The sequence below is a fragment of the Colletes gigas genome, unplaced genomic scaffold (assembly GCF_013123115.1).
Source record: "Colletes gigas isolate AHSC1104 unplaced genomic scaffold, ASM1312311v1 Colletes_gigas_Sc00033, whole genome shotgun sequence".
NCBI classification, from domain to species: Eukaryota; Metazoa; Arthropoda; class Insecta; order Hymenoptera; family Colletidae; genus Colletes; species Colletes gigas.
Genome location: NW_025106662.1, coordinates 1,798,255 through 1,826,182, shown reverse-complemented (window position 1 = coordinate 1,826,182; position 27,928 = coordinate 1,798,255). Strand labels below are relative to the sequence as shown.

The window sequence follows — 27,928 nt, the reverse complement described above, 5'->3', positions numbered from 1 at the left end:
GCTTGTAGTGGGTCAGAAAAGACCCGTCGTTAACCTTATTATTCAACGTACGATAGTCTTACGAGCAAGATAATCGAAAATAAAATTTCGTACTTTGGATAGATTTTGATTCTCTGAACGATAATTTTATGAAAAAATATATATATATATATTTAAATATCAACGAAGTTGTACGTTGAAGGTATATAATAAAATATTTATAAAGAACACAATATGACTCGAGGATCGTTAAAAGGTACCATTCCCACTCTCTTTCGTTATCTTGCCCGGTGTTTTCTCCGCTCAACGGTGTCAAAATACGTTCGCGTCACCGTCGTTGACACTTGTCGAAAATAGTATTAAGCTTACGCGGCTGGAAATTACGAGTTCGAACGAATTAAGAAAATATACGTTCGCGGTCCGTTGTTCCGTTTATTGACGTTTTCGCGTGGTCGAACGCGGATGAAAATTAGAGGGAATCGTGTGGCAAGATAACGGAAGGAACGAGCAACTTGCGGGACCGATCTAGGCTCGACGAAAGCGGAAACTCCTTCGATGGATGACGCTGCCGGAAACGCGAGAGGCCGATTCACGTAGGCTTCAAGATGTCAGAGATTTCAAGGGAAACTGATGCGAATCCTTACCGATCCTGCTGTGTATGGACGTATCAGAGATACGGATGCGCCAATTTGTAGTTCAAGTACTAACGCAACATATATTCCCGGGACTGAGGCTCGCTCCTCTAGAAGAGAAACATGCATTTTATAATAAGACAACGCTCAAACATACGATCGTGGTCGAAACGGTTCCAAAAATAATTGTTGTACAGCTGTGTTCGGCCACCCCTGGGAAAAATTTTAATGGGAGATTCTAGAGGCCAAAATAAGACGAAAATTAAGAATAGCAATTTATTGATTGAGGCTTCGTTAAAAAGTTATAAAAACATTTCCGACTATACAGTACATTTTCGGTAAAGAATTTTTTTCTCGAAAGTACGTAGGATTTCGGGGGTATGTGTATTCACCAAAAATAATTGTAATTGACTCCTGCAACTAAAGATAATTTTTTTAGAACGATTTGAAATTTTTTAATTTTGTCGATATTTGTCCACCTACTCAATTTTTTTCTCGAAAGTCCGTAGGATTTCGGGGGTATGTCTATTCACCAAAAATGATTGCAATTGATCCCCGCAATCGAAAATAATTTTTAAAACGATTTAAAATTTGTTAATTTAATTTTTTAATAACTTTTTAACGAAGCCACAATCAACAAATTTATATTCTTGATTTTCGTTTTATTTTGGCCTCTAGAATCCCCCATTGAAATTTTTCCCAGGGGTGACTGAACACCCTGTATATCGGTTCTGAATTAAAACAGATACGTAACAGGTTATTGTTCTTCGTATATATATTCTGTTTCAATTACAATTAAACTATCGATATATCCATAATAGATATTTTATATTTGTTGCACCGTGGTGTTCAAATATATGACTAACGATCGAGTCGATAAAATGATACAAGACTGCGCGACACCAATCGAGATTTCATAATATATAATTGTATTTTAGATCCTGTCAGGCGCAGAAATGAAATCACAATTGAAAGCCATTATTAACTGCCGGAACTCCCGTTAGGAACATTTTTTACGGCTCGAATTAATAATCTATCTATCTATATATATCCTATCTTATTCGAGACCGTACCGTGACGAACATATGTATGAGACTCTATCAATAAATCTAATACTGTTTTCTTTATAGGTAGCATTTTCGTCACAATCTTTTAGTAAAGCTTTAAATGATATATATTTATTTAACATCTTTCTGTTAGTTGATTCTAAAAGACTGGCGGTACAATGGAATGCTTCAAAATCCCCACCTGAATTTTGTTTAATGTCTTCTTCAGTGTTATTCATACAACTGTCCACAATATTTACTGTATTATTTCTCTGTAATTATTTCTCTTAATTGTTATGAACGAAACAACAATTGTGTCCCTTGGCAAGATTAGTAGTTACTCTTATTTTACTCCCACTCGTATTCTTACTTTTACCAAATGTTATGTTTATTACAACTGCATTTACTTCTATTTAACGAAGTAGTTTTGTTTCTTTAAATATTAACAGGGGCAAATAACGCGCAATTAGAAAGGTATAGACAATACATAAACAGTATAAAAATCAACAATACGTGGGTGGTGTATTTTCTCGAGCGGTCACCCATCCTATACTGACCGCGCCCAACGATGGCTGCACTGCAATGATCTGACGAGTTCACGAGTTCGCGCGTTCACGATCACCGCTGACAAGTTTTATTTTTATTTTATTTAAATATAAATCCTTAAGTATCTCAATCTATGAAAAATTGGACTCACACCAGCGTTTGTACACTCTGCGTAAAAAAATATTAATTGCGAACAGATATTTGTAGCACAAGGGAGGCGTTATTGTATATTTGCTGCCCCTCTGGGTATACCATTGCTCTGTTTGAATTTGAGTAAATATATTAAATAAACATTCCGTAAAAATTTGATTCCATTAAGTATACAGTGATTCAGTAGTGTGTATACACGTATTGCATAATATCACAGACGTGCTGTATACAGGGTATCCCCGAAAGAAACGATCAAATTATGATAAAATTTTCTTGTGAATAAAGTAAAAATATTTCATAAATATAAAATAGCTTTTAATTCGCAGAGTAAAGAGGAAGAAAAAGTGCCTCGAAGAAGAGTAAATACGCATCAGGAACCGACCGATAGGATCAATACTATTACATCGTCCAATAAGTTCATGAACTTACAAATTTCTTCCATAATATATTTAGAGAAATTATTACAATTGTCGCGAGATTCATACAACGTTTAATTCTATATTTAATAGCGTCTAAGCTTGTACTTTCATTTTGTGGCGAGTAATTCATTGCAAACGAATATTTTTACCGAACACGTCGTTACAATTTAATCGTTTAACTTGGGAATACTCTATATATCCATGGCGTTTCTTTCGTCCTACACATCCTAATATTTTCGTTATTTTTGCTGATACGAAAAAATATGACGGAACCAATTCGTTTGGTTCAAAGATAATAATATTATGATTCATTTTTCAAGATAAAAGGAACAATTTTTATGTCCTATGACACGTTTGCTATCTACTCACCGACCATGCTTGACCAATATTTGGCACATTCGACGTGTATCGTCCCTGACCAAACTCGTAATTAACTTTCGTTGGGATTCGTAATGTCGGCTTCAAGAATTGCTTTCGATTTTGCTGCATATTTAACTCGTCATCCATCGCATCCTCGAACGCAGTCTTTCCTTCATTTTCCTCGGCCCTGTGCAGCTCCTAAAAGAACGTTCATAACGACTAGAAAATCATTTACATAATTAGAAATGCTTCGATTGTCTTTTAAAATTATATCATTCGTGAATTTTAATATTTTTCCTCGAACTACCAGATTGCGTTTGCGTTCCTCGAATAATTCACGAGACCGAATCGGGAAATTTCCTTTATGATAATAATAATGATAAACAACAATCATTAAGAGCTTCGTTAATGTGATACGTTAACCAATGTACAGGGTATCCCAGGTTATTCCTTGAGTCTAAATAAGGAAAAAGTGTTATGTGAACATAGGTAGTTCAGAGCTTTATTAAAAAGTTATAACAGAAGTACGAAATACGAAACAAATTAGTAACTCGTTATTACGATACAACGTAGGAATATATTCAACGATATTTACATTTAGCTTGTCTTAAATTGCATTTACTATTCGAGGTCGTCAAACATTATAAACGTAATTATACTTCAGTTCTGTCAGTAAATTGTTGTATCGAGTGAGTCGTTAGATTTCGAAATGCCTCAATAATAACGAGTGTTGTTGGAAATGATTTAATTTTCTGCAGCTCTCACACAAATACTAAGTGATCCGAATTTCGAGCTCGAGTCATAAAAAAATTGTGTCGAATGGTCCGGAACGTTTCGAGATATATCCGGCTCGAATCGAAATTTCAAGATACCGAAACACCCCAAAATAAATAATAAATATCGTTTTATTTCGCAGACGCAAGAAGATGGAAAATAAGCAGCTGTCGCCTCGAGCAGCTTAGAATCCCGAGTAACTTTCCAAGCGAAAGTTGCGTCGTGTCAGTGTTATTCAAGGTAATAATTTGTTCGTTAACCTTCAGCTCGCGGGCACGTTCGGCTTGAAGCAACTCTTTCAAGTGCTGAAACCTGCCGGCTTGAGGAACTTGGGGCATCGGAGGCGGACCGCCGCCTATTGTACGAAAACTGGATAGGTGTCGTCTCGTGGACGACGAGTAAGGATTGATTGTTCCGTAAAATGGCGAAATCTTCTCGATGGGCCTCACGAACTGTCGCATTCCGTTCCGTAATCTGCTTCCGGCTGGAACCTTGTGCACTATTTTCCCGTAAACCGGAGCGTTTCCGCCCGCGCGATTGCGTGGCCTTCCTGTGTATCTTCCTGAAAACGTAAACACAGCTTGACGATACGAAAAAGTCTAAATAATAGAAATAGAATTTATTGAAATATTTAATAAACTATCGCGTGCACCATTTAGGGAGGGGGGGGGGGGACAGTAACAATTCGTAGTTTACTATCCTTTAGTTATTATCAACCCTTAAGTAGATTATTGGGGCCGCTGCAGCCCTCCGCAAGTTTGAACTAATAGTTGTTTAATATAATTTGATCCTCCATTAGTTCATTATTTTTTAAATGCTTTAAAGGAAAGTTGATTTCCATTTACCAATTTGGTAAAAATCAACGTTAAGTAAAATAATACAGTTGAGATTCAGAGTCCATGTATGAACTGAAACAATTAATTCTCAAGTTGAAATGTTAAAGAAAATAAATTTGAATAGGCTTCATAAATTTGACTGAAATTATGAAAATAAGTACTACGATAAGTTTTAAGTTATGTAGTTTACAATTGTCTAAAATCAAAGTTTTGGTCTCGTAAACAATTTTACCATTTTAGATTGGCAGTCAACGTGTTAAAGGTTAAATCTCCGCCTCTGAAAGAACCAACATCAGGAATATGAATCTCGAAATCGATTCCATGCGACACAATTAGCTACGGGTAGGTAATAATAGTGACGGAAATCGAGGTGGCAATATCTGGCGACCCACCCCGTGTAAAATACTTGGACGAACTTGGAACTTCACGTTTCGCGTACACGTTTACGTAATTCTTGTACAAAGTTTGAATCAAAGTGTTTCCAGCAAGTGCCGCGATGTTCAGGCAGCCCATCGATAATTGGATTATTTTGCATGCGTCTACTTGCAGCCTATTAACCATTAAGTGCAAACTGCGCGGAACTTTAATTAAACGGGCAAAAGATAAGATAGTATTATGGGCAAACCAAGAAGCAGACTATAATAGCTATCGATACGTTTTTGGAATAATTTTTGGAACCGTGTTCGAGGTATTATTACCATATTTTTATTGTGGTATCAGTGACGTTTATAATTTAGTTCATTTCACTCTTCAAATATTCGAAATATATTTTGATGTATTTGAATAATACATACAACTATTTTCATTATCTCTATTATAGTATCAGTAACGTTTATAATTTGGTTCATTTCATTCTTTATATATTTAAAGTATATTTGTATACATTTAAATAGTACATACTACTATTTTCTTTTATGTCGTTTGTGCACATAACTTTGATATTACAGATAGTAAAAAAGTTTAGAGTGATTCTACGTTTGAAAGTAAGCTGAGAAAAAAGAATGTTCATTTAAGGCTTCGTTTTCGAGATAATTTAATTTGAAAATTGCTCGGATACGCGCGCGACTGTGAGTACGATTGCTTGGCACGTCTGTCCATTACCTACTATTTCTACTTACGCTGAACTCGTGCTCTGTCGCAGGCATGCAGTATAAGCGAAATCAAATTAAAAATTAATTAAAATAAAACTAGAAACTCGTGAAATTTCAGAGGCTGTGGCCATCGACCAGATTAAAATCTCCGTCGCGTTGTACGCCATCTTGGAAACGCTCGTAGGAATATTTTGTCGTCGATCGTTCCGTGGTTTTTAATAAAATAGCCTAATTGCTCAGAAGTAGATCCGTCATTCTCGGAATAATGACTATTCGAGGAAATATTACCAAACTGTAACGATTTCTGTTTTAAACTACGCGTCGAGGCGTAATAGTCGACTTTACGGACATTTTTGTCGTCCATCTTGGAAAATGTAAATCAAGGTACAAATACAATTTCCTGTAGTTTAAAGTTTAAAACGAGCTTAATACGGGATTGTATTAGCGAAAAAAATTCTAAAAAATAATCGTTGATAGAATTCTACTAATTTGAACGATCGCAAAACGAAAATTTTGATAAAATACATTATGAGTTACATTTCCTTTGCAATATAATGAATAAATAAGCGTTTGTTTTCACCTCCTGGTGTTTTCTTACGACTTGGTTAGTTTTTTTCTTACCAGACGCGTACTTACGTGCTATGTTAAAGGAGTCTCCTGGTTGTCTTACCTCGATAATTAAGAGGAGGTTTGGCGCGTTCGGAGTAGGACTTCCACATATTATACGTAAACGGATCAGGATAAAGCGAATATCCGGTGTTGGTTTTGGCAGCTCTGCTCTGTCGTTTGGTGTTCCTCCACATTGCCCTCAATTCTTCGCATGTCGGCTCGGTCAGGTCAACGCGCTTCTCGACGATGTCGCCGTTGTTCCCCGACTGCCCTGAGATCGGATCGATGTATCGTGTACTGGCCACCAATGGGCTGCTCGAATACGCTAACACAAAAGCGGTCCATACGGCCACAGTACGCATTTTCTAGCAACAAAACAAACAGAAACGGGCAAACGGTTAGATCGAATATCCATTCTAAACATATACGCGTACGAGAAAAATAAAATATTGGAATAACTATCGTCCTTTGGAGACGATACGATCGAAAAGAATCTTAATCCTCTCGGAAACATAAATAAGTATGTTTCCTTTTGGAAATCTTTGCTAGTGACTTCCAACAAATGAGAATTTTTTGTTTTAAAAGACACGAATTTAAATCACCTGTACCATGGAATACGAAGAGTATCGATATATTTCATAAACAATTAAAATGTAAGAATCGTTGAGCGAATCGGCGAATTGTTGAGGAGGAATTTAATCAACTGTTCGTGTAATAAACATCGAATTAACGCTACTCAATGAAATTGTTAATCGATACGCGTTGACTGCCATGGTGGTCACTGGTGACCGGCACTTCGAACGTATCTTTAAAACGCTTGCGATAAATGGACCTTAATATTTATAATATCATTAACGTTGGGAATACAAAATAGAAAGTACTCTATAGAACTAATGAATATTTTCTATTTGTTACGCTATAATTTGCAGAAGTGTAATTAATTGCTATTCCATAAAATGCAATGAAGTAAGCAATGAAGTAAAGTAAATTCGGACTTGTTTCTCAAACATTCTAAGGAGGAACAAGTGAACATCTTCAAATTCATCTCGTGAATTATTCTTTGTTACAATGAAGGATACATCGAAGCAAAGAATCTTTATATTCTAGAAACGGGTTTATTACAATTATTCGAGAAATCTATAATGAAACAGAGAAGATAACGTTACACCGATTGATCATATTATCTTATATAAAGATAATTATATTTCGAAACCGTAGCACTTTTCATGTTATCCATGAAAAGTTTTAAAAGGAGAATTAATTGGAACCGTAGATATCAACAAATTTGTTTCCTTTCAATTATGATTTCCTTTCTGTCCCTGACAGGGCATAAAATGCAATTATCATCGATGTACGAACCGTGAAATTTCAATTGGTATTGCGCAGTATTGTATTATTTCATTAACCGTATACACAACAGAGAAGCAGATTATATCATGCTACGCTTTGAACGTTTTATGTATACCCATTGTTACTGAGTTATTAACCGTTTGACGTTCGAAAAATTAACATTCAATAGCTAATACAAAGTGTTACGTTTTCATGATATTTTACTTGCGTAATTCGTTTGCTGGACAAACCATGGTATCTATTTTCATTCTACGTGAAGAAGGATTACAAGTTTTTCATGGCACGTATGTTTACTTTACCATGTACACGGAAAAAAGAAAATTATTGGCAATGGTCGAACATTCTCAAACGTTATACTCAAGTTATAAAGTATACATTTATAAATATTGAAAAAATTATACATAATTACCGTCGAAAGAACAAATAATCACCCTTGGGGATGAGATCAAGTATATTGCAAATATACTCGAACCTCTGTGAGATAGGCTCGAACCCTCTATAAGTACTTTGGCAAAGAGAAACAGTACTTTCAAATATACTCGAACCTCTGTGAAATAGGTTCGAACCCTTTATAAGTACTTTGACACAAAATACAATACTTTGATAAATGCACAAAATATCGTGCTTAATTATGCTTGAATTCATAATTAAATTCTGTATATTTGCACGTGTAACGATGCAATTATAGTTTTACAATGTATACGATCTTCATATCAGCGCATAGTATTTCGTAATGTAATTGCAGCTTTCATATTATCCGTAACAAAAGCTACTACTTTTCCTTTATTTTTCAGTCGACGAATCTGTGACATTACGTGTGATCTATCAATGAAATTTTTAGATTCAAAATATTAACTGCCAAGTAGAAAATTGTTGAAAACATGGCCAAGTAATAAATGCGAAAATCTTAAAATCTTAACGTGAAAACATGAATTAAACAGTGCAGAAGAAGTATGCAATAGAACAGATCTGTGGACAAACATAAATACAGATAACTTCTTGATTGCCACGTGCCACTTTATCGTTGATAATTTCGAGTTAAAGGCATATACGTTGCAAATATTCGTGACAAATGTCGGCGAGTCGTTTCACATTTCAAACAAGGTACCGTGGCTATAGGTAAATAACGAGAAACGCAAAATTTAATTAATGTACCGAATCATAAATTGATTATAGGCGTAGAAACGCGGTAGAATTCTACGTATCGAATGTTTCAGAGATTAACATAATTAAAAATTAATTTTGAACCATTAACAAATTTAGAGTGGAACGCTCTTAATATTATTGAATTAATGCTATGTATATTTTTTTTTATTTCGGGAGAAATTAATAATGAAAATAACTTTTGTTTTGTATATTTCTACTGACAACCGTAGTTTGGAGTATACGTCGCTGAGACTGATATATTATGTTAATTATTATCTAGGTAATATCGAGAAGAATCATTTTTATACACATATATTGCTAGACGATTCAAAACATTGGCCCTTTTCAAAACTGAATCTATTATTCGAGCAAGGGATATATTGATCGATACAGCCATCAATTACAATATTAATGATAATTCTGTAACATTGTTCAGAATCATTAATTTGGTCATCCTTCAACAATGAAGTAGCGATTACAAATAATACAATACCTTGGTCATCTTCTGCTACGCTAGAAATAGAAAATTATATAAAATTGCAATAATTGCAAGGAAGTTAATATTTTGTTGTAGCAATTCATCCAAGTATCCCATCCTATCGAGAATTGCACGTGTACGCATATGTATAATGGCTGCTTCAGCGCATTGAAAAATATTATAAATAAAAAAAGAAAATAAAATATTATTTTTAAATAATATGAAAATCAATTACATAAACCCTGTTACAGAATTCTGATTTCCAAGATTCGAATGTCCATAAAAATAACATCGAAATACTCACAAGTACCTTTTCGAAGCTTGCAAGTACCCGTTCCAGGGTCGATATCTTTGTAAAGAATAAATACGCTTTAAGCGTAATTATCGAGTAGTGTTCGAGGCTCACGAAACGAAACATGGTTATTGAAATTTACTCGGTCTCGTAAGTATAATATTGAACTTGATTCCGTCTCTACCCACCGTCTAGCTTTCTCCCTTGCGAGGACTAACAGCTGTTCTTTGAACAATTCTTCCTTATGCGCTGGTTCTACCTCGACGAACGTGTTTCGCGTATAACAGGTTGTACCACGGAGTGCAACGTCTCATTTTACGAGCACCGACCAGCGTTGTCTTCGGGGACACTAATTCTTTTACGCGACACGAGAGAAGAGAAGTTCGAAACACTGGCGAAACGTTTACGTTCCAATCTGTGCTCGTAGTCTCACGATGATCGAAACCTGCCAAGAACGTTTGGAATCTTGTATCGAACTCTGTGGATTGTCACTGCGAGGGACCAAGTTTGCCAAGCGTAACTGGAAAATCGAACGGAGATCCAGGGACAGAACGCGATAAAAAAGCGGACGAGCGAAACGGAAAGATCGACAGCGAAGAAAAAGACTCTGGCCAAGGAGGCCCGATAAATCGTGCGACCACCGAGCGAGCAAAGAACGAATACGTATGAATGGAGCCAGCAGACACCACGGGGGTGGAACGGAGGCGGACAGAGAAAGAGGGAAACAGAGAGGGTGCTAAGGAAGGAAGGAGGTCAAGAGTGGAACGTGGAGAGACTGGTGAATGAACGGGATTCGGATTCACTAACCTGCCAGTCCACGCAGTCCGGAAACCGAGGAGCAACTGAGAGAGCTGCAATCATCGGCCCGACTATTTGCCTTCCTTTCCACCCCCGCTTCGAGCGCACCCCTGCGTTTCCCCCTCCATCCTGGCAAAGCTCCCTCCTCCCCTCCCTCTCTTTGCTCCCTTGCCATCTTTCCTCTGTACTCTTCCACTCTCTGAACGGGCTTTCCAGGACGACGTTCCGGCACCAGTCACTCGAGAGGACGCTTTCGTGCCCTCGACGTGCGATTCTTTTTACCATTTTTACCCCATCTCCGGACGAAATTTTCTTAACGTCGCCGATTCTTCGTAACCTTTCTCGCGAACTACGAGCTTCGGAGTTCTTTTTTCATCCTTGCTACGTTAATGTATGAATTTCGAGGAATTCGAAACAGGGTAGTTTTAGAGAAATGAGAGTATGTAACTATAGTTTCAAGGGTTGAACTATTGCTTTCTGAATGTCGTTAATATTGTTCATTTATACGAAAAAAGAATAGTACGCGGGGAACAACATAAATAAAATTTTGTAAAATAATTAATGTACGCTGCAAGGATAGTTTTTGACTTCTTGAGGATTGTTTAATTATATCTATTTTTGTGTGTAGTTGGCATGAATAATCATTCTACTTATACGATTGTGAGATCCATATGAGTTGGTTTACAAAACAAGTGGTTTATAAAATAGGATGTAGTTCCATAAATATTTTGATCGTAGAGTAATCCCTACACAACGTTTCCATATTCGTATTCGAAGTCTATCCCTCAATTATTTCAATAGGATTTGATGATTGTAAGGGCGTATAACTCGTGAACAATAGTACAATGGTTATTAAATACCTATTTTTGAGGTTCTCTGTTTCAAAATAATTTTTAAAATATCAAACAGATTTTTTAGAAAAATTGTTCAGCATATTTTAGTAATATTTCTTAAAGCGTTAAATCTTTTCCATGACATTGAATTTGCGTGAAAAATGCTCCTAACATCGAGGAGGAAGAATGTAACCCTTGCATCAGTAGCTCGGTGGATCTATCGGGTGCCGTGAATATGATATTGTTCGATGGCACTGTTAGGCATGTCAATTTCGTTCCACAATACCGATTACGTTCGTTGAATTCCCGCCACTCTTCTATTCAACGTTCCGTGATTTTGTTTTACATAATCGGTTTCATCATCCAATTATGTATGTCATACTAAACGCGTGCGAAGTACAACCAATTAATTGTTGAATACTATTAACGATAATTCTCTTGTTCTTCTTTTCCTATATTATTTATAATTCACTTTTTTTCTATTTAACACGTTCGTCATTACTTCGTTTGTAACAATCTTATTTATTGTAGCGCATGCTTTCAATTATGTACGAATAAAATATACTTAGTGAGCCAATATTTTCAATGTAGTATTCTACATAATGATCGACAGTTCATTAGTTGTTGATAAAAGTGACAACCTTTGCTGTCACATATACTTGACATTGGCCTGCCACAAGTAATCAACGTGTGACAAATGTATTTATAAATACTTTCACGCAATTTAGTCTTTTCTCTTTATTATTATATTATTATATATATATATATATCGTGATCTAAATCGTGTCATCATTAATTTTATTCGTTCTCTTCACGACTCGAAATTTTTTCTATAATATTTTTGAAAATATCATCGACACAATCTATGATACATTCTCTACTTTCTTCGGATAATTTTCTATCGTTCGTTCGTTGTTTTTTATACAAGTGATCATTGATTTACCAATACCACATTCTTCTGCTAACTGTTGCACACTCGCCATTTTGAACCACGAATCAGCAATGACGGGGAACCATATCTGAAACAAATCGTCGTGTACGATGAAAAACGGGTATTTTCTAGTAATAATACTCGAAAAAACACAAGGGTGTCCAGGTGGAAGCGCCTGAATCTACTACAAATAAAGATCCAGAATTGCATTGCCTATGATAGGACAAGAGAATAATTTATTCTAAACTTAACGATAAATCGTCTGTATCTCGTCGATAGAAAAGAGAAGAAAATGAAGGAATTAAATTGGATCGTTACAAAATTATCTGAACGGAAAAAAACTCTAAACTTATAAACAAGTTAAAACCACCCTTCGAGAATATTTCTCGTCGAAAGCGCAAACGTTTTACGAGTACGGTATTAAGGAACTCGTGGAACGATGGAAGAAAGTAATGGAGACTAATTGGAAATTATGTAATTGATTAAATTAAATCACCTCTTGTAAAAACGATAAAGTAGTAATCGATTTAGAAAAAAAACGTACAAACTTTCGATTTTACGATAGTATTCGATGGGTCTAAATGGACCCGGAGTTCGCTGGGCGAGGGTCAAACGTGACGACATAACTAGGGCGGTAGAGCACAGACGACCTTACGCTTATTGTCAGTTCCGGTCCGCCTGCGCAACAAATTTCTCTCTGGGACTTAAAATCGTTGTAGCCTGGCGTCCTCAGCCTAACCAAGAAATAGCTGCGTCACCGAAGTTCCCAGCACCGTTGAAACCCTGCGTCGAACTTTGTTTTCTCTTAGCGTTGTCGAGAATATAAATAGGAAAACGACTCGTTCAAGAGCGATCTTAATTAAGAGGCACCGAATACGTTTTCGTGCCAGTAAATGATCGTTGACCTGGTTTTGATAAATGCATCATTTAACCGACTATGCGCAAGGCATCGATCAATCTAACACTGATTTCTTGAAAAACTGTTTCGCGGAAAGCTCCTTTTTGCAGGAAAACTTTGGGGAAGCTGGTACCTTTAACTTTTCTAATTTTATTTTTTATTTTTCAACACATTCAATCTCTCTTATAGATCTTTCCTTTTTCCCCAATGAAAATATAATCTAACTTGTACTATATTTGTTTCTTTGTTTTACCATGGTAACGTATTATTGAAATGATAATGTGTTTGGCAAATTGACTTTATGGGGTTCGCAACCAAATGCGAACCGTTCGATTAGCCCATGGAAAGCTAAGAGGCGGCGTCACAGGTCGAGGTTATTTTTTGCTGCTGGCAACTGTTGGCGGACTATAGACCAAGTTTCATTCAGATGGATCTGCAACTTTACACATGACGTTTAACCGAATCGATCAAGTACCGTGATTTGCAATTATTCGGGAGATCAAAATTAAGCTTGATAGACATTTTGGACGAATCTGCACCTTCGATGACCTGTTGAGGTCACTGCTCTAGAAATTATTTAAAAAATCCACGCTTGACAAAAGATTCTTTTACCTCAACAATGCACCAGCTCACTTGTCTACCATTGTAGCTGCAAAATGGTTCGATTTACTCTACGAAGTCCTTTTGCATCCTCTCTCAAAAACCTCATAGGCGACTAAGTTGACAAACGAAACATGTCTGTTCGAAAAAAATTATCAAATTCAATTGTAAACATTTGTCATTATTTGTGTTTCGTACTATATTTATTAGCATTACGTGTGCACACATAACACCGAAAACTCGGAAAAATAAATCCATCTCGGTTCATTCTAGCCCTCATGATCTAGAACGGTCAGTTTTTAGAATCCGAGTCCTCGACTCGATGTCGTTGATATAAACGTGTGAATCGTCCGATAACAAAGACAAAACACGGGTCCGAGTCCACCCACCTTCCTCGATTAAGTAACAATCGCGAACAAATATCTATCGAAATTCGTAGATTTATTTTAGTCGTTGCAATTCATTTTACTGCAATTACAATGAATTGTGAATTGAATATTTCCGAAGAAAAGAATTTAAAAAGAGAAAACCCCTTCGTTGCCTCGTCATTTAATTTAATTTATTTCGCATCCTCGACCGAGCGAATAATCTTCTGACCCGCTGTGTTTCGTCCGTGGCGTAGCACGAACGTTACTACGTCGCGAGATATCTCGTTCCACGGTTGCGAAGTGGTTTTAAGCGAGCAAACATCTTGGCAACGATTACGTAGCGCGTAACGAATGACGCGATATAAACGAAAATGGTTATTTTAATGACACATTTTCGAAAAACCGTTTTGAACGTATCAATTTTGGAACAAAGTGCCTGCACTCGTGTGTATAATCGACGACAGGGGTTGAATCCACCCCCTCTCTCGTTAACCACCCACGGAATTTCAGTAATCGGGCTGCCGCCCCTCCACCTCGTCCCTTTCCCCTCGTTTTTCAAGGCCCCTTCCCTTCCGCCAACCCCCGTGTCACGGCAGTGCGGCTGCTGAATGACCAGAAGTGGGGGTAACTTATCTCCTCTGAACCACCCACGCAATCAATAGCAGCCTTGCCGCTTCTACTGAATGGACTCAGCCCTCCACAGGCTCTGGCGCTCTTCGTCTGCCTCTGGCTGGCTTCTATACCTTCTCACCCTCACTCTATCGATTACTACGCCCTTGCCGTGCGATCCTGCGGGGGGCTGCTCTATCGACCCATCCACCTGTATTACACTTCATTCATAAATCTTTGCTGCTTTTCGCTCGGATATCGTAACGCTAGTTTTTTCTTACGATTGGTGCCCCGTGGGATCTGGCCTCCGGTCTCCGGATCGGTCCAGACATTGGCGTTCGTTTCATGTTCTCTCGATTCGTATCGCTAAACAATCTTGCTAATTACGAAAGACACCACGTGCACCGAGCCTCGAACGATCTTGAAACGATGCGCGTTCTTTGTTTTCTCGTAAACGAAATAACAGTGCGTTTCGAACGAAACACATTCCCACGTCACCCACATGTGACATGATTTTTTACAGAGGACCTAAAAAAAAAAAATTAATCGACAAGATTAGAAAATAAATCAACACAGGAGAGAAATAAATTCTATAACAAATCGTGGGTATGCTAGTTTCCAATTATCTGAAAACAAGGTTTCGTTTTCGTGGAAAGTTTGAGAGGCTTGGTGTGGCAGTGTCAAAAAAGGAAAAAAGAATATCGTTTATGCATTATAAAATATTGCAGATAAAATCTCAAGACACTACGCGGTCTCCTAACTAGTCACCGACCTATTTTTTTTGGATTAATTATGGATCTTATACAATAATATTTCGAAGGGAAAAAGAATGTCATTGTCCCTCTAATACGTCACGCCTATTTAATATTATAAGAAACAATATAATCCCTGAAGATAAATTATATACTACTGTGTAAATACGTACATCTATGTGCAAAAGTTAAACATTGTTGGTAGTATTCTATACAAGTTCGATTCGGTTGGAATCCCAGTCACTTGACGCTAAGCTGATAAAGGGGTGCTTCGATAAACACTTTGACGTTGAGTAGGTAGGAAATGTTTGGATGATTCCGATATTCGTAGTAATCTGAAGTATCTTGACATTCAATTATAATAGCCACTATTTTAAAGAACATTCGGACCAATATGCCATTTAATAATCGAGTATAACGATAATTAATCAAATCATCACCAATCGAATTGATATTATTTAACGATCGTATACGTGACTTAATAATTAATATGTTTAAAGATTAAAATACACCAACAGATAATAAGTAGGTAAACTACTGTTATTTATACTTTCACAGCCTTTGTAAAATAATAACGAAAAAGTAAAACAAGAGGAAGATAAAAATACAAGGGCAAGCACAAAATTGATATACAAATTTTGTAAATAGTTAATAAATTTATTTATTACATTTCTGTTAAATACTGTACATTATTCCATTAGTTTTAAATGCTTGAATACGTGTACGAATTAATTGCTAGTAAACTCTAGACGTCTACGTGTTACTGTAAGCTACAAATAACGAGACATTTTTTTTTTAAACTTAATGTAGATTTTAGGTGATTTATCTCCTAACTACATTCACACGGCCACTTAGAAGAACTTAATTCGTGTTATCGAACATTGCAATGTCATTATAAAATATGTACGTGATACTGTATGTAAATATAACATCCGGCACTCTTACGCTATATTTATGATATCGAAGCTTAGTATAACTAAAGCAAAATTCTTTGAATGTAGAAATATCGCAGAACATTGGATACGAAACACTGCATACTTTGCATTTAAATCGAGGAGTTCTTGTTTAAAAATTATACTTTTGATTTTATAGATCAACTAATATATTCGTAAACTATTTCTCGAAATTAACACGCTACGATCCACAACGCTGTAGTCAACTAATTTTGTTATTCAATAACATTTATGAAATTAAATGTATGCTCGCGCTGGAAACCCTTAATCTTAGTGTTAAAATAATTAACTATAATGCACAAGAATTGTACATACTTCATCGTGTTTAACGTTGACGTTAATGGAACACCAATATTACAATTTGTATGACGTGTATTGAGTGTACTTTAAAAGAGACATAAAAAAGACATGATTTGTATAATAATTTGGTCCTTAACCGCTGTTGGAAGATCATCTTTCACTGCTCCAATAACTCTTACCGATAACCTCTAGAACCAAACACATAGTTTTTTTTATAAAACACGCGGCGCGATAGCGCTTCTCTAGTTTCGTGTCGAAAAAATTCCAACCCAGTAATATTAACGACATTGAAAGAGTAAATTTAATTTATGCAAAATATCACAAACAACCAGACACGTTATCCTTTGACGGGCATCAATGTAAACGATCATATAACAAAATTATATTACTAAATATTCCAATATTACTTTAAACCAACTTACTTTAAGCCAACTCAACAGTACAAACGTACTGTTACTCACCTGTACGATTGCTAACAGGGCTACGACTTCGAGAATAACTTCGACTGTAGCTTCTGCGGTTCCCACGACCATTGTGTTCCCTACTATGACTTCGGCTTCTGCTTCTTGAGTAACTACGATCCTTTCCGTTGCGACCACCTCGGGGTCGCCATCGATTTCTTCCGCCTAAAGATATTTGATTCCTGATTACACGGCGCGCAATCCGATTCCTTTTTGATAATAATTCATACTACCGTATCGAGCTCAAGGTATTCGGTTATGAGTTACATAAATTAGACTTTGCGTATAAAACAAAATACGTAGGTACCTCTGTGCCTCCCATATCCGCCACCTTTATTATCGGCAAGCTCCAGTAATTTTGGGTTTATAACTTGATTCGCTTCTTTTAATACCTGGATTAGGTCATTAGCCTTATTAGAATTATTCGGTGTAAAAAAGGTGTATGCTGTACCAGTTTTTTGCCGACGACCTGTTCGACCAATTCGATGAACGTAATCCTCCGAACAGGAGGGATAGTCAAAATTGATAACAAACTTGACGTCTTCAACGTCTGAAATAAAGCATATGCATTACCTGTTAATTTCTGGAAGCATCCGTCTCGAGGACAGACATTGGTTAAAATAGTAGTATGGCAAAGTGTATATAAAATATTGTATTAAATATCAATCACGTATTCTAAATTAAATGTTTGTGTTATACGCTCTCCAAAAGATTCCACTATAAGGATTTATCTACAACTCTAACTAAAAACGTGTTTGGACGAACATACATAGTTTAAGCAGATATGAACGTAAAAGGTATTTAGAGTCTGCGAAAAATTTAACATTCTTTTTAATTAAATCTCTTTAATTATATTGTACTAAAGGCATAATGTTTAAAAATAAAGGAAAATGAATCTATTTCTTTAGAGAGCGTTTAGACAAAAGTATAAGGTTCTGAAATAAAGATAAATTTTTGCATAGAAAACAATCCTGGATCCCTTTTCTAACTAAAAATGTTATTGCATTAATAATACATTTCCTTTTAAAATGTTTTGCATTCTTTTTAACAAGATTAGTTTAATTTGCCGCTAAGAAGATACAAATCGAATGTAGCAATTGTTACAGTTCTTGATAAATAATGAAAAATAGATTAGAGAGTAATATTTAAAGAAAATGAAACCAGGACTGCTGTACAAAAAACCTTACTTGGTATAATAGTTAGTATGGTGTAAATATGTATTGATACAGTTATCATAAAGGATGTGAAAGGATAAAGGAAATGTAAATTCAAGTGGAAACAAAAGTGATACATGTGTACATGTATAGAAATATACACATACATACACATACAGTGTCTCGTAAAATATGGCCTGCTCAAAACGTTAAAAATTCTTAAGTTAAAAACAAGAGAACTCTTGGTAATTTTTAGTGACCATTAATCAACAACTTCTTAAATTTTTGACAAATTTATGTACCCTATGTATACATGATGAAATAAAATTTAAAAAATGTATTTGAGAATTTTACCATGCAACAAAAAGTTGATAAATAATGATCGCACGACAGTATCAAGAATCAACTTATTCTTGACTAAGGAATTTCTCGCATCTTCCGCTTTGCCACATATTACGAAACACCTTGCTATATATGTTTATATAAAAAGTGTATATACAAAGTCACCTAGAAAAATGCATCCAGACTATACACATTTTGTTTAAATCCGAGATGTATTTTGATTAAACAAAATGTTGCACAATTCTTAATAAAAAGAAATATTTAGCTAAAACTTCTACGGTAACAAATTGATTCTAAAATCCGTTGTTTATCCAAGTTAAATACTTCTACCTGTTCTAAAGAAAATATTCATGTTCTTGATAAAATCCTAAATAAATCTCGAAAACAGTATAATATATTACATCACAAATTTTTAAAAGTTATGTTAATAACGTATAACGAATTTTTTTCAATTCCTACTCAAAAGTCTAAAACATTAAAAAATTGATGTGGTGCTATAATTATGTACTGCATTGTATCATTAAACGAGCAGTGGTTATTTGGTTGCCAATTCCGTACAAAAACGGTGCAAAATCATTATATTGTATTGTATGAAAATCGCTGTTCTAAAATAACAATTACACGACATTAAATACTGACAAACATTTTAGCTCAATCAATAAACATCTTAGATTTCGGCGAAGAATAATGTTATATACGGTCAAAGTGCCTGTTTTCTGAGTGACTCTGAGTATATGTATATATATGTATATGTACATATAGCTATATATAGATATACACATATATAATATATAGCAATTAATTTAAGATTACTTTTATACTAAAATTAGGCAGTGGGTGAGTGTCGCTAGCAACGTACGGGCAGGGCCTGGCTGTTTGCGCTCGCTCCAGCTACAGCCTCCGCCATTCTGTTGCTACAGGGCACACTAGAGGCTCTGGCATCAGCTACCATGCCACCGCCTCATTGGACCGTTGTTGGGTCTGATTAGCTTGAGCGGCCAGCGCAGGGGATTCTATTCTGGCAACAACTTGGCCAGCCCAGATGGCGTACAGCGTAGCGTAGAACTGATATCCAGTATGTAGGAGGTAAAGTAGACCCCGATTAGGCCCGGACTGGCCCTTCACGGAATTGACGTATAGAGGCACGCGTCGCAGCCAGCGCAGACAATGCAAACCAGTGCACCACCGAACAAACAGGCGGCGGGCACCCCCAATTTGCTTTGCATTACCCGGCGTGGGCCTGCGCGCAATGTGCCTCTGCAATACAAACAAAGATCCAACCGCGTTAGGTATATGTTTACCTCGTTATCTCCTGTGTTCAATATGAATTTTTGTATTACAGTTTTTTTTTATTTTATTTTTTTTTTTTTTGCTTTCTTTTCTGAACTGTCTAGTTGATTTCTGGAAACCTCGTATGGTTGAGTTCATAGGAAAAAATACGTTTAAAAAACTTTCGTTTATCTTATAAGTTTCGGCAAGCGCATAACATTTAACCAGTCGAGTTAATGCTTACATTAGAACTTTTACGATTGTAATTATGAATCATTTGCTTCTTTGATTTAAAAAAATGAAGAGAAAAAAATAAATAAATAAATAACGCCTGATGTTATCATTGGAACTCTTCGTGACTTTTAGATTCAATTTACAGTTTTATTTAAACAGATAAACTATTTTGTAATTTTATCACATTGATAGCTATAATGCTTGCCGATCACACGTTATACAAGATTAAATTCATTTTTATGAGTTTTATTTTAACGTATTGTTTAAAAACTAATACCTTTAGTAAAATGTGAGGAAGCAAATAAACACAAATATTAGAAATGCTGAATGAACCACGTTATGCATTTAGAAAACTGTGTAGTACAAGAATTGTTTACTTTTTCAAAACAAATTTTTACAACAATGACACTTTGATTAACATTAAGGCTCTGAATTGTATCATTTAAGACTAAAGAAACTACTTTATTATATGTTTGTGTTATACCTGAATGCAATCTTTAACGAACTGCCGCTATTCAGTAGAAATATTTTGAGATATCAGAAACATTAAAAAGTAGACAGTTCTTAATGTTATATTCGTATGACATATATATATATATATAGGTTATCTGTTTACTTCCTCTAAATTAATTATCTATACCCTTTTGGCACATAAAGTGGTCCAAGTCTAGATCAGTGTATACACAATGAAATCCTGTTCTGACTAAATATATGCTTGAATTATTTGTATAAATATTATGCAAGAACAATCCATTACTAAGTATGTACTAACGTTGTAAAAAACAGTATAGGTTAGTTACTAATTGAAATATGCGTTTTGGTTGATAAATAATTATTTAAATTATATTATTATAATACAATCCATTTCGGTTACTATTATCATAATCATATATTTTGACAGAACAAGATGTCTTGTATATAGCAGTAATTATGAAGCTCAAATAAGATTTGTAGAAATAATGTGATTTAGAGTGGTTCATTTTCCATACCAGAGGAAAATGATCAGTGATGCTTAGTCTTATAATTTTATTAGGTTATAGTTACAGTCTCTTACTTACCAAGACCACGAGCAGCTACATCTGTTGCAACAAGAATTGGCGCTTTTCCTGATCTAAAATCTAAAAATTAATATTACCTTTCGATTGGCAAACATAACAAATCGTTAAATTAAAGATCGATTCATAACCTCAAATATTTACCTTGTAAAACCCAATCCCTTTCTTGCTGTGTCTTGTCACCGTGTATACAAACAGCTGGCCAACCATCTCTCTTCATTTTTCTAGTTATTTCATCTACTCTGCGTTTTGTTTCGATAAATACTATTGTTTTGTTTTCACTTTCTGCCATTATTTCTTTTAGAAGTGTACTTAATCTATAAGTACAAATAAAAATTAATTAGTAATGTGATAAGCAGGGGTGTGCGGGATCCCGAAAATATTTGGTCGGGGCGGGACGATGTACTAAACAAAACTTATTTACTTACTTGTTTTCTTTCTCATAATCTTGGCATACATCGATGATTTGTAATATATTATGATTTGCCGCTAATTGTAAAGATCCAACATTAATTTGAGCATAATCCTTTAAAAAATCTTCGGCTAAATTTTTTACTTCTTTAGGCCATGTGGCAGACCACATTAATGTCTGCCTATCTGGCCTAATTTGCTCAATAATTTTTCTAATTTGAGGTTCAAACCCCATATCTAACATTCTGTCTGCTTCATCTAGTACCAAATAGGTACACCTTTTTAAATTTGTACGGCCTGATTCAAGAAAATCTAATAATCTACCGGGTGTAGCTATAACTATCTCAACACCACCATCTAAATCTCTGGCTTGTGCACCTTTTGGTGCTCCACCATACAGGCAAGTGTTTCTAATGCCTGATGAATGACCAAAATCATCAGCAACTTGCTGAATTTGTTGTGCAAGCTCTCGAGTAGGAGCTAATACTAATGCAATAGGTCCATCTTTTCTACCTAATTTAGGTTGACTATTAATGTGAACAATTGCAGGCAATATATAAGACAATGTTTTTCCAGAACCAGTTGATGCAATTCCAACCATATCCCTTCCACTTAAAGCAATTGGCCAACCTTGTGCCTGTATTGATGTAGGTTCTGTAAAACCTTGTCGTCTGAAAATGACAAACAACATTGTTATTTGATTTTAAATTGTACTAATTAAAAGTGAGGTTAATTAAACTATTATTGAATAGTAATACAGGTATCCCTCGAATTACACGGAAAAGAATTGCGGCAATGCTCGAGTTATGCGGTTTTGGAGCAATTTTATTTAAAAATAAAAAAGATATGTATTTCACAATAGTTTGTATATATTTCAGAATATTTCAGAGACTAATTCTGAGACTCGACTTACGCGGAACCAATTAACCGCGTAACTCGAGTGTTACCTGTAGTCTTTTAAAAATATATTAGACCAAATAGTCCACATCTTTTGATTTATTATTTTGATTTGAATATTTATAGTAATTTGCCCTTTATTATTTTGCAAACAACTTAAGTAAAAAGTAACATGTAAAAGTCCATGTTTTGCATTTAACATTGAAAGGTAACAGAATTCTACAATTTTTTCATATGAATTTAAAAAAGAAAGAAATAAGAAAGAAGAATCAGTAGTGTACATCAAAACAGTATAATTAAATTGTCTAAACTAATTTCTCTTTAAACTTTGTATTTCTCTTAGTTTACATGTGAAACAACATGTAATATTCTATGTTAAACAACATTAAGAATGTGAGCTCAATTTTAATTCCATTCTTACTTGATTAGTGGAAGTTTAGTTTTCCAGAATAAGCAAATTTTAAGTTGTGACATTATTCTTGATTATGTATAGTATCATCACATACTGGATACTTGTTCTGGGTTTAAAAATAAATTCTGACATCATTGTTGTAAAGTAAATGGACTTTATAATTGGTACATTTAATGCACTTTAAACACAAAGGAGTTTATTACTTGAAAAATACTTACTTAATTTCCTTAAGAACATAGTCAGGAAACCCTGTTTCTTCAAATGTAAATACAGGATTAGGTATATTTTTTCCTTTCAGAGTAATTTCTTTTTCACTTCTATATTGTTCGACTATACGTGGATCTCGATTTTGAACAGCTTCATGCGGTACATAAAAATCTTTTTTAAAAGGCTCTAATCGACTTAGATCCCACCGAGGCTTTCTTAAATTTGCTCCAGGTTGTCCACGACTATTCCTGCCACCGCCTCGATCCCGACCCCCGCTACCTCCCCAACTTCTTCTTTCTCTTGGCGATCTGCTACGAGATCTAGAGCGAGATCTACGTCTCCTATCTCTATCACGACTACGACTAAAATAAATTATACCACAATATAATTATTTCTATATAAATCTATATTTTATTGTGATAGTACAATACATTTCTTGGTACATTTCTAGCAAACGACCCGTTCAACGATCGGGGTGAGTTATACGTCCTTCGATTCGTCTAATTCAGTACATTATTGATATGCATTTCATTATCTGCGGAAATTTGTTATTTTTTTATAAACTTGTCGTAAAGTTACAGTAAAAAAATAAGATTAATTGTATTTTGACAGGTTTACAGGTGGAAACAAGTGACTGTCGTTACAGTTTTCGAAATACGAGAGATCAAAAGTCAATAATGGTGCGCCTTATTCTAGACTACCACGTTTGAGCATATTTGAGTGTAAGAAGCACTGTTGTACACTGTCCATTTATTTAACCCCTTAAAACTCAATAGTAGCACTGTGGGCCCTTAAATATTACCCCTTGAACCTCTAACCCTCGGCTATAAAAAGATGATGACGATGAATTACAGATTGACACTTCGTTGGTAGATAACAGCCTTAGAAAACAAAAAGTTTATTCACGATTTCGGAATCGTACCAAACATCAAGTTCTTATTTCTCAAATTCCCAAAAAAGAACTGGAACTAGAAGAGGAAGTAATAAATGGTTCCTACTGCATCTGTCAATCCAGTGCCAAAACATTGGGTACAGGCGCACATATTGCAAGTGTTTTAAGGTTTTTAGGATTTGCTCGTCATCAAAGGCATGCCAAATATTCGGCAATCTTCTAAATGCGATCAGAGATGCCACTAATAGAGGACATCAAGGCAATATGAATGTTGAGATTCTTATGGTCGAATAGAGAGAACTATAAAAACGGCCCTCTTCAGGGCCACATGGTGTGCAAAATCCGATCGGGCAACCTACTTGTGGTGCACACTGGGTAATGCTAATGACGACGGTGCTTCATGTTTGTACAATGAAAAAGAGAACCATTTTTTACCTTTTTGGCGTTTTTTTATTTTGACTCCTGAATGGAAGTCAGAGGGTCAGGGGGTCAAGGGGTAATATTTAAGGGCCCACAGTACAACTACTGAGTTTCAAGGGGTCAAATAAATGGACAGTGTACAACAGTGCTTCTTACACTCAAATATGCTCAAACGTGGTAGTCTAGAATAAGGCGCGCTATTATTGACTTGTGATCCCCCGTATCTCGAAAACTGTTAAATTTACGAGCTTGGGCTCATTGTAACTTTTCATGAAGATATAATGAACTACATCATATCAAAAGTTCAGCTAATTTAACCAGGGGCCATTTTCCATAAGATCTGTGGGGTGTCCTTTTTGCTATTTTTGCTAATATTTCATTAAATAAATCATCACTTTCCTACTATGTTCATTTACTAAATACATAATAGCTCAGGTATCCAATGAAGTTACTCTTCTTGAAAATATAGAATATTGGTAGTATTATATGTGGAGCATGCCTCCAAGTGGTTTCAATTTAATTCGTGTAAGCATCAGTAATGGAATCTTCAAAATTGACGCTGTGATTAATTTTCAAATGGCCTCTGTGATATTTTCTACGACAAAATGTTGATTCATCAATCTCAACAATCTACTCTACCTTTCCAATTGCTGTGCAGTATTTTTATTTAATTTTAGTTATATAATAATATGACATTGCTCATAATTATATGTTAGCATATATGTTAATTTTAAAACATCTGTAGCTGAGTTTGTTTTTAGAAAACCATGTTCTTTGCTTTGCAAATATCTGTATATTATAACGTCTTTTACGTTTAGTTAGATTAACAGATTCTGGAATAGTTATCCTGCATTGCCAATTTGCATATACCATTTTCATAACATTTCCACATCGCAGATAGTACAAGAAACAGAAGAAAAGCAGAAATTGTTTCAGTAATTTGTTTCAACTGTCACTCCTGATTTTCTTCTGTTTCTTGTACTTTGTGAATTTTGTTCAACTGTGCTATAAAAATGAGTGAATTAGTAGTTCCAGAAGTATGGACCTAATTTAAATTGCACGAAATTTGTAAAAATAAAGAAGCCTTATTAAAATTTTTGAAAGACAAAAAGTTAATTGTCAAAAATTTTAATTGTCCACAGTGTGGAAACGCAATGAAATTGGTAAATGAAAATTGGCACTGTAGAAGAACAATTGCAGCATCTGCCATGCTTGTAAAAGAAAGCGAATCTGTGATATAAAAATATCTATAAAGCGTGGAACATGGTTTTCAAAAATAAAACTTGCTTACAAAATAGTACTAAAATTAACTTACATGTTAGTCCATAATTTTGAACAATATCGTATCATACGAGAATTACAATTAAATAAAAACACTGTTTTTCAATGGAACTATTTTGTGAAGCAAGTGATGGCTGATTGGCTACAAAACTCATGTGAAATACTTGGCGGACCAGGCAAAGTGGTAGAAATACACAAGTCTAAATTCGGCAGAAGAAAATATCATAGAGGTCATCGTGTGGAAGGACAATGGGTTTTCGGAGGAATAGAAAGGGAAAGTGGAAAAATATTCCTGGTCCCTATTGAAAGTAGGGATATAGAGTCCCTTCTTCCAATAATCAAACAGTGGGTGTTGCCTGGAACTACAATTATCTCAGATTGTTGGAAAGCCTACAACATTTTGGAAAAAGAAGGGTATAAACATCTCACCGTAAACCATAGTTTACATTTTAAAGACTTAGAAACAGGTGCTCGTAGGAAAACAATAGAAACTACGTGGAGGCATAGTAAACACTTTTTGCCTGAATATTGTCGGTAAGTATTTGCAATTTCAAACGTTTTTTAATACTTTTTGTAACATATAATACCATAAATATTTTCTATTTTCAGCAAAAAAGATAATTTCATTGGGTACTTAAGCCATTATGTATTTTATAAATCTTCCAAACAAGGAAAGGATGATTTATTTAATCAGTTATTAAAAGAAATTTCAGAAATTTCATTTGATTCTGTAGAAAATCAAAATATACCAGACGAAGATGATAATGAAATTTAATAATAAAAAAAAAGTTAAACCAATGCACTGCATACAATAGTAATTTATTATATTGTCTACCCGTAAACACTGTTAGAGGAGAGTGGCAACATTTTTTACTGTTGCTGCATGTACTGTCTACCTATAAGTACTGTCTGAGTAGATCTGGGTTATATGGGGGGGGTTAATTGTTGCGGCACATACTGTGTACCTGACCAACTCATGCAAAGTCTATGCGTAAAAAAATGATTTTTATGCATACACGTTCTACAAATTCCCATTTGATAATGTAGCATTATCAAATTAGATTAATCATTTATAATTTATAACATGAATATAGCAGCGATAGTCACTTGTTTCTACCTGTGCACCTGCCAAAAAATGTATTTAACCTTACTTTTTTACTGTAACTTTACAAGCAGTTTATAAAAAAATAACGAATTTCCGCAGATAATGAAATGCATATTAATAATGTACTGAATTAGACGAATCGAATGACGTATAACTCACCCCGATCGTTGAACGGGCCGTTTGCTAGGAATGTACCCATTTCTTTCCATAATATCAGAAGTAGTTTCGTTCTTTCATTCTGATCGTACATATTGCTATTAAATATTCACGAAGTCTACGACAATTTGAATTAAATACACCAATGATACAAAATTATAGTTCTGTTTCTAAATCAGATCTGAAAAACATTTATTATTTACATTACTTTTACTATTTCGTGAAATGATATACAAAAATCTGATTGAGCTTAAATCAAGGAAGTGTGGAAGGTTATGTTGAAATGAGTTATTGAGAAATTGGCAAAAGTCTCTTAAAATCATATTTTCTAATAACTTTTTATCCGTATATGATTTTTTGTATTTTATTACAGACAATGGTAATTTGATAGAATTTCTTCTATATATGTATATATGGTTGTAATACTGAGCACTTTGGACATATTGATACATATACCCTCGCGCATCCATATCATACATGGCTTACCTCCTGTAGCGACCCATATTCAACCTCTCTTCAGTTTCACTCTTCTTTTACTACGACGCTGTACTATTACTAATAATTACTTGAACATAAAAAAAACCGCGAGATAGAATGTAACTTGCAAAACTTAAATCCAATCAAAAGACGCAAATGAAAGCGGCTCCTATGCCACAAACGACACAATTACAAGAAAGAACGAAGGTATCGTGAAATTCTTAACGCATGCGCAGCAAGTGATAAAAATAACGTTCTTGTATACATATACTTTGTAACATTCGCAAAAAAATGTAAAATATAATACTAATTGATTTTCTATGTTTAAAATGAAACATTACTTAAAACCATAAACCTTTTAACATTTATATGTCCTAAACAAGAATATATTAAAGGTAATGAATC

The 27,928-nt window shown here is 34.9% G+C and overlaps 2 protein-coding genes across 4 annotated transcripts; both read right to left on the bottom strand.

The window, feature by feature from the left end:
- Window positions 1-271: 271 nt before the first annotated feature.
- LOC122402128 lies at window positions 272-10,569 on the bottom strand. 2 transcript variants are annotated; one of them, XM_043404687.1, is made up of 5 exons: window positions 10,516-10,569; window positions 6,504-6,807; window positions 4,167-4,468; window positions 3,142-3,330; window positions 272-721 (listed from the first exon to the last, which is right to left on the bottom strand). In XM_043404687.1, the coding sequence occupies exons 1-5, from the start codon at window positions 10,567-10,569 to the stop codon at window positions 683-685; spliced, it is 888 nt and encodes a 295-aa protein (XP_043260622.1). In that variant the 3' UTR covers window positions 272-682. The 2 variants fall into 2 exon arrangements, with proteins under 2 accessions (XP_043260622.1, XP_043260623.1); XM_043404688.1 differs by lacking the exon at window positions 10,516-10,569 and adding an exon at window positions 9,897-9,931.
- A 4,571-nt stretch (window positions 10,570-15,140) lies between these two features.
- Window positions 15,141-27,666, bottom strand: LOC122402160 (probable ATP-dependent RNA helicase DDX17). 2 transcript variants are annotated; one of them, XM_043404751.1, is made up of 8 exons: window positions 27,533-27,666; window positions 23,204-23,554; window positions 21,694-22,347; window positions 21,410-21,582; window positions 21,269-21,328; window positions 17,519-17,761; window positions 17,212-17,376; window positions 15,141-15,273 (listed from the first exon to the last, which is right to left on the bottom strand). In XM_043404751.1, the coding sequence occupies exons 1-8, from the start codon at window positions 27,547-27,549 to the stop codon at window positions 15,263-15,265; spliced, it is 1,674 nt and encodes a 557-aa protein (XP_043260686.1). In that variant the 5' UTR covers window positions 27,550-27,666; the 3' UTR covers window positions 15,141-15,262. The 2 variants fall into 2 exon arrangements, with proteins under 2 accessions (XP_043260686.1, XP_043260685.1); XM_043404750.1 differs by lacking the exon at window positions 15,141-15,273 and adding an exon at window positions 16,238-16,938.
- Window positions 27,667-27,928: the final 262 nt, after the last annotated feature.

Coding starts and splice junctions, on each gene's coding strand:
- LOC122402160 (XM_043404750.1), bottom strand. Junction 17,762..21,268: donor TGTAGCTGCTCGTGGTCTTG/GTAAGTAAGAGA, acceptor GCTTTATTTCAG/ACGTTGAAGACGTCAAGTTT. Junction 17,377..17,518: donor CGGATATGGGAGGCACAGAG/GTACCTACGTAT, acceptor AAATATCTTTAG/GCGGAAGAAATCGATGGCGA.
- LOC122402128 (XM_043404687.1), bottom strand. CDS start 10,569: ATGATTGCAGCTCTCTCAGTTGCTCCTCGGTTTCCGGACTGCGTGGAC. Junction 6,808..10,515: donor CGGACTGCGTGGACTGGCAG/GTTAGTGAATCC, acceptor TTTTGTTGCTAG/AAAATGCGTACTGTGGCCGT. Junction 3,331..4,166: donor AACGTGCCCGCGAGCTGAAG/GTTAACGAACAA, acceptor ACGTTCTTTTAG/GAGCTGCACAGGGCCGAGGA.